The 13,622-nt window shown below is 43.0% G+C and overlaps 1 protein-coding gene across 1 annotated transcript in view; it reads left to right on the forward strand.

Moving 5' to 3' along the window:
- Positions 1–13,622, forward strand: part of LOC137326682 (latent-transforming growth factor beta-binding protein 2-like) — a 607,725-nt gene that overhangs the window by 497,148 nt on the left and 96,955 nt on the right. Inside the window, exon 23 of the mRNA XM_067992000.1 lies at positions 1,278–1,403. Coding sequence (XP_067848101.1) covers positions 1,278–1,403 — 126 coding nt within the window. The remainder of the gene's footprint in view (positions 1–1,277; positions 1,404–13,622) is intronic.

The raw sequence follows: 13,622 nt of genomic DNA on the forward strand, positions 1-13,622 counted from the left end.
AAGAGGATTTGAGTACAGGAGCAAGGATGCCTTACTGCAGTTATACAGGATGTAGAGATGCCGGTGATGGACTGGGGTGTACAAATGTAAGGAATCTTACAACACCAGGTTACAGTTCCAATAGTTTTATTTGAAAATAAAACCGTTGGACTGTAACCTGGCGTTGTAAGATTCCTTACATTTGCAGTTATACAGGGCCTTGGTGAGACCACACCTGGAGTATTGTGTGCAGTTTTGGTCTCCTTACCTAAGCAAAGATATACTTGCCATAGTGAGAGTGCAGCGAAGGTTCACCAGACTGATTCCTGGGATGGCAGGACTGTCGTATGAGGAGAGATTGGGTTGATTCGGCCTGTGTTCACTCAAGTTTAGAGGAAGAGAGGGGATATCATCGAAACATATAAAATTCTGACAGGGCTAGACAGACTGGATGCAGGGAGGATGTTTCCCCTGGCTGGGAGGTCCAAAACGAGGGGTCTCAGGATATGGGGTAGGACATTTAGAACTGAGATGAAGAGAAATTTCTTCACTCAGAGGGTGGTGAACCTGTGGAATTCTCTACTACAAAAGGCTGTGGAGGCCAAGTCACTGAATATATTTAAGATGGAGCTAGATGGATTTCTAGACACAAAATGCATCAAGGGGTCTGGGGAGAGAGCGGGAATATGGTATTGAGATAGAGGATCAGCCATGATGATATTGAAAGGCTTGAAGGGCCGAATGGCCTACTCCTGCTCCTATTTTCTATGTTTCTATGTATAGATATTGGGGACAATTTTAATCTATGTATGTATCTGCAAATACCATGTAACCTGTAATGTACCATGTCCCAAGAAAAAGTGTAAGCTTCTGAAAGTTTTTTTTTAAGTGCCATGGTCTGGTTCATAGCTGATTCACCTTGTACCAAACATAGGGCTATCTTTGCACTGTAATGAAACAGGTGCATATCTGATGCCTGGACACTCAATGCTCCCATTTCGTTGGCGAGCTGCCTGTTACTTCCACAGCTCGCCGGCTCAATGATAACGAGGCCTGAGGCCCAATATCAGGTGCGCCTCAGGCCTCACCATTCAGGTGCAGGGATCGTACCCTGCACCCCCTGCGTGCCCCCGAATCTCTAGGCTTATGACCCCAAAGTTCTTGAAGGATATAGTTAACAGACTTAAGGCAGACAACATGCATAAAGAATGGTTTTATAGACTGAAAAAAGTTTTTTTTTTCTCTTAAATCATGACTAAAGGAAACCAGAACTCAATTTATTGTGCTTTGTGTTACAGACATTGATGAATGTGTATCCGTCGATGTTTGTTTTAATGGACTTTGTACAAATATTGAGGGATCTTATGCCTGCTCATCCTGCAGTCCTGGATACAAAGTATCAGAAGACAGACACAGATGTGAAGGTAGGTATGATGGAGTTAGGGTGTGGAAATTTAGTGCTATAAAGCAAAATGTTTCTGGTGCTTGAAATATGAATTTAATTATACATAGACACGGGTCAGATATTGTTTTGAAACTAATAATTGCAGTTCAGTGAGTTTGGGAGAAAACATATGGACTTATTTTTTTCCAAGTGACATATTCAAAACCATTTTACTTCACTACCAATTATCTTAAACCCAAGGGTTCAAATACAAATGTAATTGATGATTACACACTTCTTTGCATGTAGAAAGCCCTGCCTTGGTTTATAATTTATATGGACAGATTTACAAGTTGAATATACTATATCAAAATTTTTTTTTTAATTACATCTTTCTGAAAAGAAAAATAGAAATGAGTACATTGTGAGAAAGTTTTTAGTTATTTATATTAATATCCTCTTTTTGAGTACTATGGAGGCTAAATTGGATTCAGCCAATACTCGGGCACGAGTAGCTCGATACACGATTAACCCGCGCTCAGTGTTTACTGCTCAGGCAGGACAAGACATTCGTCCGGCCTCAGTACTTACCTGTTGGCAGCGTTGCAAATTAGCGTTGACATGAGGATTCAAAGACATTTGCACTTTTCACCAGCAGGGGGAGCCCCACTCTCTTAAAGGGAGGTTGTCTCTCTGATAGGCAGGTTGCTTCTCTTAAAGGTGGCCGGTGCCTATTATTTGCTGAAAATAACAGTCTGCTTTCTGAGCAGAGTCTGAATGGAGATCAGACATTGCACACGTAAAACATAGATGCAGGTTTCATCCCTGTTTACAAACTGATGAGTTACCTTAAAACATTGAATAAAGATTGCGTGCCATTAAATCCCACATCTTCCAATCTGCATGCCACACCTCACCAATCTGCCTAACTGAGTTTATACCACGCCTGCAAGAATGCATGCACCAAGATTCTCTGCTGATGCACTAGAGGCCTTGGTGCAAGAGGTGGACAGAAGGAGGGACATCCTATATCTGCAAGAGGCCCTCCAGACAAATGCTCAAAAGGCTGTGGGAGGCAACGTGGGACAAAGTCAATGCCAGGTGCATAGCACCATGAACATGGATGCAGTGCAGGAAGAAGTTCAGTGCTTTGACATGAGTGGTTAAGGTGAGTGAGGTCAACTGTCAAGTGGCATCTCCTACCAACTGCACCACTAGCCGCATCCACTGCACCACGCACTACACCCCCCATCACCCACATACCAACAAACTCTTTCAATCAGTACTGAACTCTTCCAATCAGATGCTTCCTCTCACCCTTACACATTACCATGGTTGCAAGCCGTCCACCCACAACTCACAGGCCACACACACTGGCAGCTATTCAACCATGGCAGGCACGTCATCCAGACACATGTCCCGCTTTCTTGCAGGAGAAGGTGGCGCATAACAGGAGGCAGCAAGTGGCAGTGGCACTTAGCCACTTGAGCCTGTTCCGCCATTCAATGAGATCATGGTTGATCTGTGACCTAACTCCATATCTCCATATACCCGCCTTAGCTCCATATCCCTTAATGTGGAGATGCCGGTGATGGACTGGAGTGGACAAATGTAAGGAGTCTTACAACGCCAGGTCAGGTGACGAAGGAGGAAAGCTTCGAAAGCTTGTGATTCCAATAAAGCTGTTGGACTATAACCTGGTGTTGTAAGACTTCTTACACATATCCCTTAATAAGTGCACAGAAATCTATCAATCTCAGATTTAGAATTCACAATTGAGCTAGCATCAACTGCCGTTTGTAGAAGAATGTTCCAAACTTCTCCCACCCTTTGCGTGTAGAAGCATTTCCTAATTTCACACTCGCATATCCTGGCTCTAAATGTTAGGCTATGTCCCCTCGTCCTCGTATTGAAGTCTAGGAGACCACCAAAACAGTTACAAATGCATCAGCAGCCAGAAGCAATAATCCAGCCACTAACCTGTAAATCCAGCATGGTCCCTTTAAATAGCGCCGGTGGGGGTCCTCCAGGCACTCTAAGACATGTTCAGATGGTTGTGGTTAAGACTGTGCGTTTAGTTGAGCGTTCAGCCCCAAAATGATGTCTATCACTTTAAATCAGCGTTGCACACTGATTGTATCCATTTTCTCCTTATTTTACATGCTGCCAGTATTCGGTATTTGCCCATGCACTAATACCTATACCAAGAGGGTGTCCAGCGCACATCACGCTAGAAACGTGCGTGCGCAGCCAAGACAAATCTTGGCATTTCAACAGGCCGCATAGTGCCGAAACAAAGGGTGTTACACAGCCCAATTTCTAGCCCTAAATGTCTTTTTCAGCTTTCAGTATGTGCAAGGTTTCTGTAAACATTATTTGCTCAATCCATATAATATTTAATGAACATTTGGAATTAGTGAACGGTTGTCTTTCAGACTGGAGGGAAGTATACAGTGGTGTTCCCCAGGGTCAGTATTAGGACTACTGCACTTGATATATATTAATGACATGGACTTGAGTATAGAGGGTATAATTTCAAAGTTTGCAGATGATGTGAGACCCAGAAATGTAGTAAACAATGTGGAGGATAGTACCAAACTTCAGGGGGCTATAGACAGACTGGTGAAATGGGTAGACACATGGCAGATGAAATTTAATGCAGAGAAGTGTGAAATGATGCATTTTGGTTGGAAGAATGAGGAGAGGCAATATAAACTGAATGATATAATTTTAAAGGGAGTGCAGGAGCAGAGAGACCTGGGGATGCACGTAAACAAAGCTTTGAAGATGGCAGGAGAAGTTGAGAAGGCTGTTAAAAAAAGTATATGGGATCCTGGGCTTTATTAATAATGGCATAGAGTATAAAAGCAAGGGAGTTATGCTAAACCTTTGGAAAGCACTGGTTAGGCCTCAGCTGGAGTATTGTGTTCAATTCTGGGCACCACACTTTAGGAACGATGTCTAGGCCTTAGAGAGGGTGCAGAAGAGATTTATTAGAATGGTGCCAAGAATGAGGGACTTCAGTTATGTGGAGAGACTGGAGAAGCTGGGGCAGTTCTTCTTAGAACAGAGAAGGTCAAAGGAAGAATTGATAGAGGTGTTCAAAATTATGAATGGTTTTGACAGAGTAAATAAGGAGAAACTGTTTCCAGTGGCAGAAGGGTCAGTAATCAGAGGACGCAAATTTAAGATGATTGGCAAAAGTGCAAGAGGTGACATGAGGAAACATTTTTTTACGCAGTGAGTTGTAATGATCTGGAATTCTCTGCCTGAAAGGGTAGTGGAAGCAGATTCAATAGTAACTTTCAAAAGGAAATTGGATAAATACTTGAAGGGAAAAAATTTACAGGGCTATCAGGAAAGAGCAGGGGAATGGGACTAATTGGCTTGCTCTTTCAAAGAGCCAGCACAGGCACGATGGGCTGAATGGCCTCCTCCTGTGCTGTACCCACCATGATATTATGATATAGAAATATAGTATATTTCTTAATCCACGGTCAGCTATATTTTCCAGTTTTAGAAATTTGAATATTAATCTGTCCTATATTTAGACAGTAATCAAAGTGTATGTCATCAGACTAACAAGGGCATCATATAATGATTCCTTTTGAAGTTAATACAATTAAGGCATGGATAAGAGTCAAATTTGATACAGTTAAAGTCTATGGTGCTGATGTTGTAATAAGAAGAACTGGCTGCTACCTCATTAACTGCTGTTTGCTTAAATTTAGAGACATAGGCCAGAAATTTCCTCAGAACTGCTCCCACACTGCCACCAGTGGAAACTCCATTTACGCATGGAAATGGAATTTCCATCACACTTCGACTGCAGTTATGGCAGCAGAGCGGGTGCTTCTCTGAGGAAATCCCAGGCCATAGCTGTTTACCAAGAGTTGTTTAAACGAGAACAGAACTTCATTTATTTTAGTCAATATCCTGAATATTTATAGGGCTTTCTGTATGTGTGTTTTCATACACCAGTAACAAACATTCCCATACCACAATTATGGCCTTGGACTCTGATTAAGTTACAACATACGCTAACCTGAATTTTCCACTTTTGGCAAAGCGTATACCTGAAGTGTCATTAATTCTGTAGACTAAAATGGAAGTATGCAGTTTGCACTCAGTTTTCCTAGGTCAGTTCATTGGCACAGCTTTAGATGTAGGTCTGGACAGGTTTAGGGAACAGCCTAGTAATGGGAGTGGTAAATTGTGTGTTAGTGAAATTTAAAGGGGAGTATCACAATAGGTTGATGAAAATTTCGGAGATCCTCAGAAAGCATCTTAACCCATTAACAATCTTTGCCACGGCTGAAGGGGTAGGAGACTAAGAAGAAACAGTAAAAATGAAGGGTAAAGGATATAAATACTTGAAGTGGAAAAATTTGCAGGGCTGTGGGGAAAGAGGAGGGGAATGGGACTAATTGGATAACCCTTTCAAAGAGGGCACGATGGGCTGAATGGCCTCCTGTGCTGTATCATTCTATGATTCCTGATTCAAGGCGCAGGCTTGTCTGCAGGCAAGTAACATAGCAGCCCAGCAGCTCACCCTCTGCTTGTTAGCTGCTGAAGTGATTTCCTACATGCCAGAATGGCAGGAAATGGTGTGTAGCAGTCATGGCCCCAAATTAGTATTGAAATGAAGTGTTCATCTGTTTGAGTGAGGTGCTTCCACTTCTGCACAGGCACAAGCCCGGCTCCACTCTTCAGGGGAAGCCCCAGAAATATGAAGGAAAGTAAAGGGGGCAGAGACCTGGCATAACCGATCTCTACACTCTTCATCTTGATCTTTGTGTCTAGGAATAAGTATAATAATGTAAACAACTGAAAATAAGAGATTTTGGGAGGCAAGAAAGAAAGAAAGTACTTGCATTTATATAATGCTTTATATTTCTCAGACATATACCAAAGCACTTCACATATAATGAATTACTCAGCAGTGTTTTATAGATGAAAACAGTAGGCTTTTTTATTCACACCAAAGTACCACAAACAGTAATGCGGTGAATGACCAGTCAGTCTGTTTATGGTTGTGTTGTTTGACAGTACATAACTTCAGGAGGACCTGGACAGTTAGTAGATTGGGCAGATAAATGTCAGATGCAATTTAATGTGGAGAAATGTGAGGTGATACATTTTGAGAGGAAGAATGAGGAACGGACATTGAAACTAAATGGTAAAACTTTAAAAGGAGTAGAAGAGCAGAGAGACTTAGGGGTTCAGATAAGCATTAGTTATGATGAGAGACTGGAGAAACTGGAGCCCGTTTCATTATAACAAATAAGGTTAAGAGGAGATCTAAAAGAGGTGTCCAAAATTATGTGAGTTGTTGATAAAGTAAATTGGGAAAAACTATTTCCACTGGTCAGTGAATCAGTAACTAGGGGGCATAAATTTAAGAACATCAGCAAAAGAATGAAGGGTGAGGACAGGAGAGCTTTTTTTACACAGAGGGTAGTTAGACATGGAATGCTCCATCAGAAACAGTGGTGGTAGCAGAATCCATAATAGCTTTTAAAAGAGGTGAATAAATATTTGAACTAAAAAAAGTTAAAAGCGTATAGGGAAAGGACAGGGGAACAAGATAGCTCTTTCGGGCACAATAAGCCAAATAGCCTCTTTCTGTGCTGTGTAATACTGTGATTCCCACCCTTTGTCAGGAAATGATGCATGGCATCGGGTAAACAAGAGGCTGGAGAAGGGGAGGAAAACAGTTTTAAAAGTTACATAAAAACAGTTAAAAAAACAAATTAAGTTGTTTTCTTACAGCAAAAAAAAATTAATTTAACTTGCATTTATTTCAAATCAGCTTCATGGCATGTAGCATCTGGTTTATGGGAGGGGTTGTCTTTGTCCACTAATTTTGCTTCTCTTTACACAATTCTAGGGAAACAAGTTTAATACCAACTGTACATTGTGCTATGTCTCCACAGCTCCTGTAAAGTTATGTTTTTAAAGAGGTGGCAATAGGTCACTACACATATGTTCAGGTGAAAATGGCTTTGTGGTGCTCAAAGTCTGTTTTTAAAAATATTTTTAGAAGTTTAAAGAGGTGAAACATTAATGGTAATAGAAGGAATTATGTAAAAATGTTGTTGGATTTTATTCTGGCATCTGTTTTTCATTAGAATGGAAGCATATCAAAAACTGTGCAGTAATTTGAATTGATATTTTATAGATTCTATAACTATAAATTTCAAGACAAAAGATTTCAAAAAGTCATGTTAACATTAAATATATCCTATCATTTTAGAACACCCTTTGAAATATGCAGTATTGAAATTCAAAATTATCTAATGTATAAATTGCCAGCAAAAACTAAAAATGTCTGGCATGTTCTTTGATATGTCTACATTGTAATGAAAAACAGACAGTGATAATAATAACATTTCTGAAGGCATTTTGATTATTACTAATACTGAGTTGTTTATTGGATGTGTAAGTATTACATATGAAGGTGATGAGCACTTTACCGTTGTTAATGATTAAAATATCTCAAAATTATGTTATCACTATGATTACCCAAGTTTTCAATACCATAACAGTAAAGTTTCTAATATTTCTAGCACACTAGAGACACTAGTCTGTGCCTCCTGGCTTCAGTCTCGTCCAGGAGGACTTGAAGGTCCTTCTCCTGGCTGCCCTCTGGACACAGATGGCATTTGACTGGTCATATGCTGCTAAAATATAATCAAGATATTGGTGAGAAATACATTGAAGTAATTTGAGCAATAAATCAAAGAAAGAAGTTGTGTTTGTGACTTAACTGTTTGTCCCCCACAGTGCTGCTGAACAGTGCTTTTAAAAGGCTGCAAATAAATTTCCTGGCGGTTAAGCTGCTTACATCCGTTTTCAATGGGTTTTACACCAATGCTTCCACCAATAGATATGCAAATGAGCATTACCAGGAAACTTCCGTGTATCTCCCTTTAGAGACCAGTAGTGGACACAACAGGGGTGATTTTAGGAGGCAGTTATGGGTGCATTGGGGGCGGGGAGTCACCGCCAGGAATTAAAGCTGGCGGGATGCCGGCTCCAACCTGCCAATTTCCAAGTTTCCCAGGGACCCACATGTGTGTGCGCGGGCGACCCGAAAACGGAAGTCCCGCCGGGAATTAAAGCTGGCGGGATGACAGTTAAAGAGTCAAATGTACCTCATTGAGGTACTTAAGGCACTTTACCTGTGACAGAGTAAGTGATTAGAATGATTTTTAACTTACCTGGGCGGCTTGCCCACCGCTTCTGATTCATGCCTGGTGAAACCAGGCGTGAAGGGCCGGACCAGGGAACAAGGAACTAAATAAATTAAATGAAAAACCATGGAAGGAAGTGAAAACACTAAATGAACCTACCTTTGCAACCTGCTCCAATGTCCGATGTCTCCCGCTCCGATGTCCTCCTCTTCACCCCTTCCGATCTTCCCCCGATGTTCCCCTCTTCACCCCCCCGATCTTCCCCGATGTCCTCCCGATCTTTCCCTCCCTCCCGATCTTCCCCTCACCCCCTCCCAATGTTCCTCTCTCCCCCTCCCCTCCCGATATTCCCCTCTCCCCCCACCCAAGATCTTCCAGTCCAGCGACGGATCTTCAATTCTCCGCTCATTCCCGGTCTTCCATTCCATCGCCGGATGACGTCCCGCTCTCTCACTTTCTCACCCCTCCTCCCGCCCCCGCCCCCCCCCCCCCCCCACCTCCGGCGTTGCAGCTCATGACGGCAGCCAGCCTGACAATCAGGCTAGCTGCTGGGCATGAAACCCGGAGATGATGTTAATCATCATCAATCAACATGCGATCGCATCGGAAACCATTCATGCGGGTTTGCCACGCACGCCTTCACTCCCCCTCCCCCCCCACTGCCAACATGCCACCATTGTAAAATCGAGTCCAACACTTTCTTTGAAAGGTGCAGCAGCAGTGCAAATTGCATCGAGGAAATTCTGGGACCAGAGTCACCCCCATGCATCAATTATGGGGGTGACTCTGGTCCCAGAGTCCGTGCCCGCAAGCAGCAAGACCTGGACAACATCCAGGCTTGAGCTGATAAGTGGAAAGTAACATTGGAGCCAGACAAGTGCCAGGCAATGACCATCTCCAACAAGAGAGAGTCTAACCACCTCCCCTTAAATTCAATGGCATTACCATCGCCGAATCCCCCACCATCAACATCCTGGGGGTCACCATTGACCAGAAACTTAACTGGACCAGCCACATAAATATCGTGGCTACAAGAGCAGGTCAGAGGCTGGGTATTCTGTGGCAAGTGACTCACCTCCTGACTCCCCAAAGCCTTTCCACCATCTACAAGGCACAAGTCAGGAGTGTGATGGAATACTCTCCACTTGCCTGGATGAGTGTAGCTCCAACAACACTCAAGAAGCTCGACACCATCCAGGACAAAGCAGCCCCCTTGATTGGCACCCCATCCACCAACCTAAACATTCACTCCCTTCACCACCGGCGCACCTTGGCTGCAGTGTGTACCATCCACAGGATGCACTGCAGCAACTCGCCAAGGCTTCTTCGACAGCACGTCCCAAACCCACGACCTCTACCACCTAGAAGGACAAGGGTATCAGGCACATGGGAACAATACTACCTGCACGTTCCCCTCCAATTCACACACTATCCCGACTTGGAAATATATCGCTGTTCCTTCATCGTCACTTAGTCAAAATCCTGGAACTCCTACCTAACAGCACTGTGGGAGAACCTTCACCACACGGACTGCAGCGGTTCAAGGAGGCGGCTCACCACCACCTTCTCAAGGGCAAATGTAAGGAATCTTACAACACCAGGTTATAGTCCAACAATTTTATTTGAAAATCACAAGCTTTCGGAGGCTTTCTCCGTCGTTAGGTGAGTGTGGGATTCCAAGGAAGGTACCGCATATATAGTCAGAGAACAATGCCTGGTGATTACAGATAATCTTTCCAACTGCCCGTTGTCAAGGCAATCAAAGTGTTCAGACAGAGAGACATTACATACAGGGCTACTGAATATACAAACGGTCAGGACCCAAAGACAGAGACAGAGAGAGAGAGAGAAACATCCGAAAGGAAGAGAAAGAGAGAGAATGACCAGTTGTATTAAAAACAGATAACACTTTTTTCGCTGGTGGGGTTACGTGTAGTGTGACATGAACCCAAGATCCCGGTTGAGGCCGTCCTCATGGGTGCGGAACTTGGCTATCAATTTCTGCTCGACGATTTTGCGTTGTCGTGTGTCTCCAAGGCAGCCTTCGTTATCTGTTTTTAATACAACTGGTCATTCTCTCTCTTTCTCTTCCTTTCGGATGTTTCTCTCTCTCTCTCTCTCTCTCTCTCTGTCTCTGTCTTTGGGTCCTGAATGTTTGTATATTCAGTAGCCCTGTGTGTAATGTCTCTCTGTCTGAACACTTTGATTGCCTTGACAACGGGCAGTTGGAAAGATTATCTGTAATCACCAGGCATTGTTCTCTGACTATATATGCGGTACCTTCCTTGGAATCCCACACTCACCTAACGATGGAGAAAGCCTCCGAAAGCTTGTGATTTTCAAATAAAACTGTTGGACTATAACCTGGTGTTGTAAGATTCCTTACATTTGTCCACCCCAGTCCATCACCGGCATCTCCACATCATGGCTTCTCAAGGGCAATTAGAGATGGGAATAAATGCTGGCCTTGCCAGCGACGCCCGCATCCCATGAACGAATAAAAAAATGTTACTGGTTCAAATGTAAGCAGAATGGTAGCCAGTAGGCACCTACAAGGAAAGCAAGAACTTTCACAGTCATTTAGCTGTCAACCTGCAAATAATTTAACATCTCTATGCCGTTTTGTAAAGGTGATTGGCAGACAGCATGATCTGTAACAGGAGCCTGCATTTAAAAGTTATGATGAACTCCATTAATCCTAAGAATATAATTGCTGTTTTGTATACGTATTTTATGGGGACAACATAGTAGTAGTATTTTGTATTCAATTTATTTGTTGTTAGTTTATGCACCAGATGGTTCACCAAGATGAATCCAGTAAGCAGGACGGGCTCCCCCCCAGTGGCAGACGGCTGCCATGAATGCTGTTCTTTGCTCAGCATCTGAAAGTATCATTAGAAACAATCAAGATACCCACCCTCAACTGATTCAGTCTATAGTTGAGAACTGATTTTTAAAAATGCACAAGTATAGCAACCAGCAATTATCATCAAACATGTACCAATTTGAGCTACAATCTTATTTTTAAAATTCTTAATAAAATGCAGTAATTAATAATTGGGCCTGATGCCTAAACAAGACTTCGGAGCGGTGAGACATCATTTGCTGTGTCATAGCATTCACAGAATCACAAGGTAGATGCAGATGAGGGAGACTATTCGATCACAGCACTGCCCTCGTCTGAGCTGCTGTCACTGTTCAACTCATACTTGTGCAACACTAATTATCTGTTGAACAGTTGCAGTACCTGAGAGAAAAAGGAATAGAAGGGTATGCTGATAGGGTTAGATAAAGAGTGGTGGGAGTAGGCTCGTGTGGAGCATAAACACCAGCAAGGACCAATTGGGCTGAATGGCCTGTTTCTGTGCTGCACGTTCTATGTAGTTCTATGTCATACCTCGGGTTCCCTGCACCTGGAAGTCCAATCTTCCTCTACTGCCCCTGCAGATGGTAACCCACTTCTCTCTGCCTACATTATCGCTGTGTCCTGAACTGTCTAGCACTGCCTTTTGGGTGACCACATTCTGGACAATACGATCCAGAGGTCAGAGTGTGTCCAATTGCTGCTTCATCACAGATCATCTGAGGCAGAGATTTAACTTTCTATCACTTAGTGCAAATTTACTGTCCAGGACACATTAAGGATCTATGATGGCCCATATATCACATTCCACACACACAGTGAGGGTTCCTTGCACTGTCAACCCTTGGGGGTCCATTTTAACGAGAGGCAGGTTTGGTGTGAGGGGGTGGCGGAGGCTGAGATGAGCAGCAAGCTCGCATGCTCAAGCTGTGGGCTGCTCGGAAAGATTTTAGCTCCTGGGCCTCATTTTAATATGGAAGGTTCAGCTCCTGCCCGAGCTCAGCAAGAATCAGTACCTGGTCAATGGCGGGAGTGGAATCTAGGGCAGCAGCGCCGGAGATCTTATAGAATGGTCCCGGCACTAAGGTAGGTTGTAAGGAGGGGCATCCAGAGGCGATCACAGATGAGGAAGGGGCAGAAGCCCGGGACAGGGGAGGTTGAAGGTTTTTTTGTGGGGCTCAGAGGAGCACTCCTGATCCTCCTAGCCCACAAGGAAACCTTAAAAAAAAATTTAAGCATAGCTGGGCCTCTTCTTGTGTTCGATCCAGCTGCTGGCAGGTTTGCACTGGCGTGGTAGCAATCATTTCTCTCCCACTCAGTCCTCAGGTTAACACTGCATCCCTAAAAAGTTTTTCTGTGTGAAGTGTCTTTGCCTAGCATCAATAATAGAAGCCCCTTGGCTGTAAAAGCAGTAGAGCTTGAAACCGTTTATAAAAATAAGTGTTGAAAGATGTCTGGCACCTGACCATGGAGCTCCTTCTGATATTTACAAGCCGTCAAAGATTTCATGCGCCTGTCATGCACTGTTCAAAAAGCAATAAATTTGCTGTTTGCTAACATTCGTGTTAATGTTACAGCAATGTTTTGTAAAAAAAAAGTGACCATTCATTTAATAATATATGGCATCCATCTTGTTACTTTTTGGTTTACAAGTCCTAAAAACTGTCTCCCAAAACCACTTTGCCTTGTTAGCTCTCTCCGCCTTCAAAAGCCTATTAAAATCCTATCTTTTTGACAGTGCTTTCAGTACCCCCCCCCAATCTTTACTTGTTTCCTGTTCAACGCTGTTTATCCACCACCACGTACAATTCTCAGACAACTTGTTTGTTTTTTGCCCTCTTTCATTCGATCCAGTAAGAGAGAGAAGTGAAAGCAATCCCCTTAGTTTGCAATTGAATGGGTGTAAAAAGGGGCGCTATAAAAATGCAAGTTGTTGCGACTATGTTGAGTGACAACATGCTTTCAATCCAGTATGCTGCAGTTTACCTGAGAAACACGTTTCTGAGCCATTTTGCAATAAATTCATATAGAATGACAGCTTTTATTTAAAAACAACAATGATTTTTAATATGTCACCTATTTACAGGCAAGTGTGAATCCTTGAATGCTGCGAGTTTCATTACAAATTCACAAACAATACAAATACAATGTTAAAGGTGGAGACTGTGAAATTCCTGTATTCTCGCAGTGTGACGAGTTC

Source organism: Heptranchias perlo, chromosome 10, assembly GCF_035084215.1.
Source record: "Heptranchias perlo isolate sHepPer1 chromosome 10, sHepPer1.hap1, whole genome shotgun sequence".
Classification (NCBI taxonomy): Eukaryota; Metazoa; Chordata; class Chondrichthyes; order Hexanchiformes; family Hexanchidae; genus Heptranchias; species Heptranchias perlo.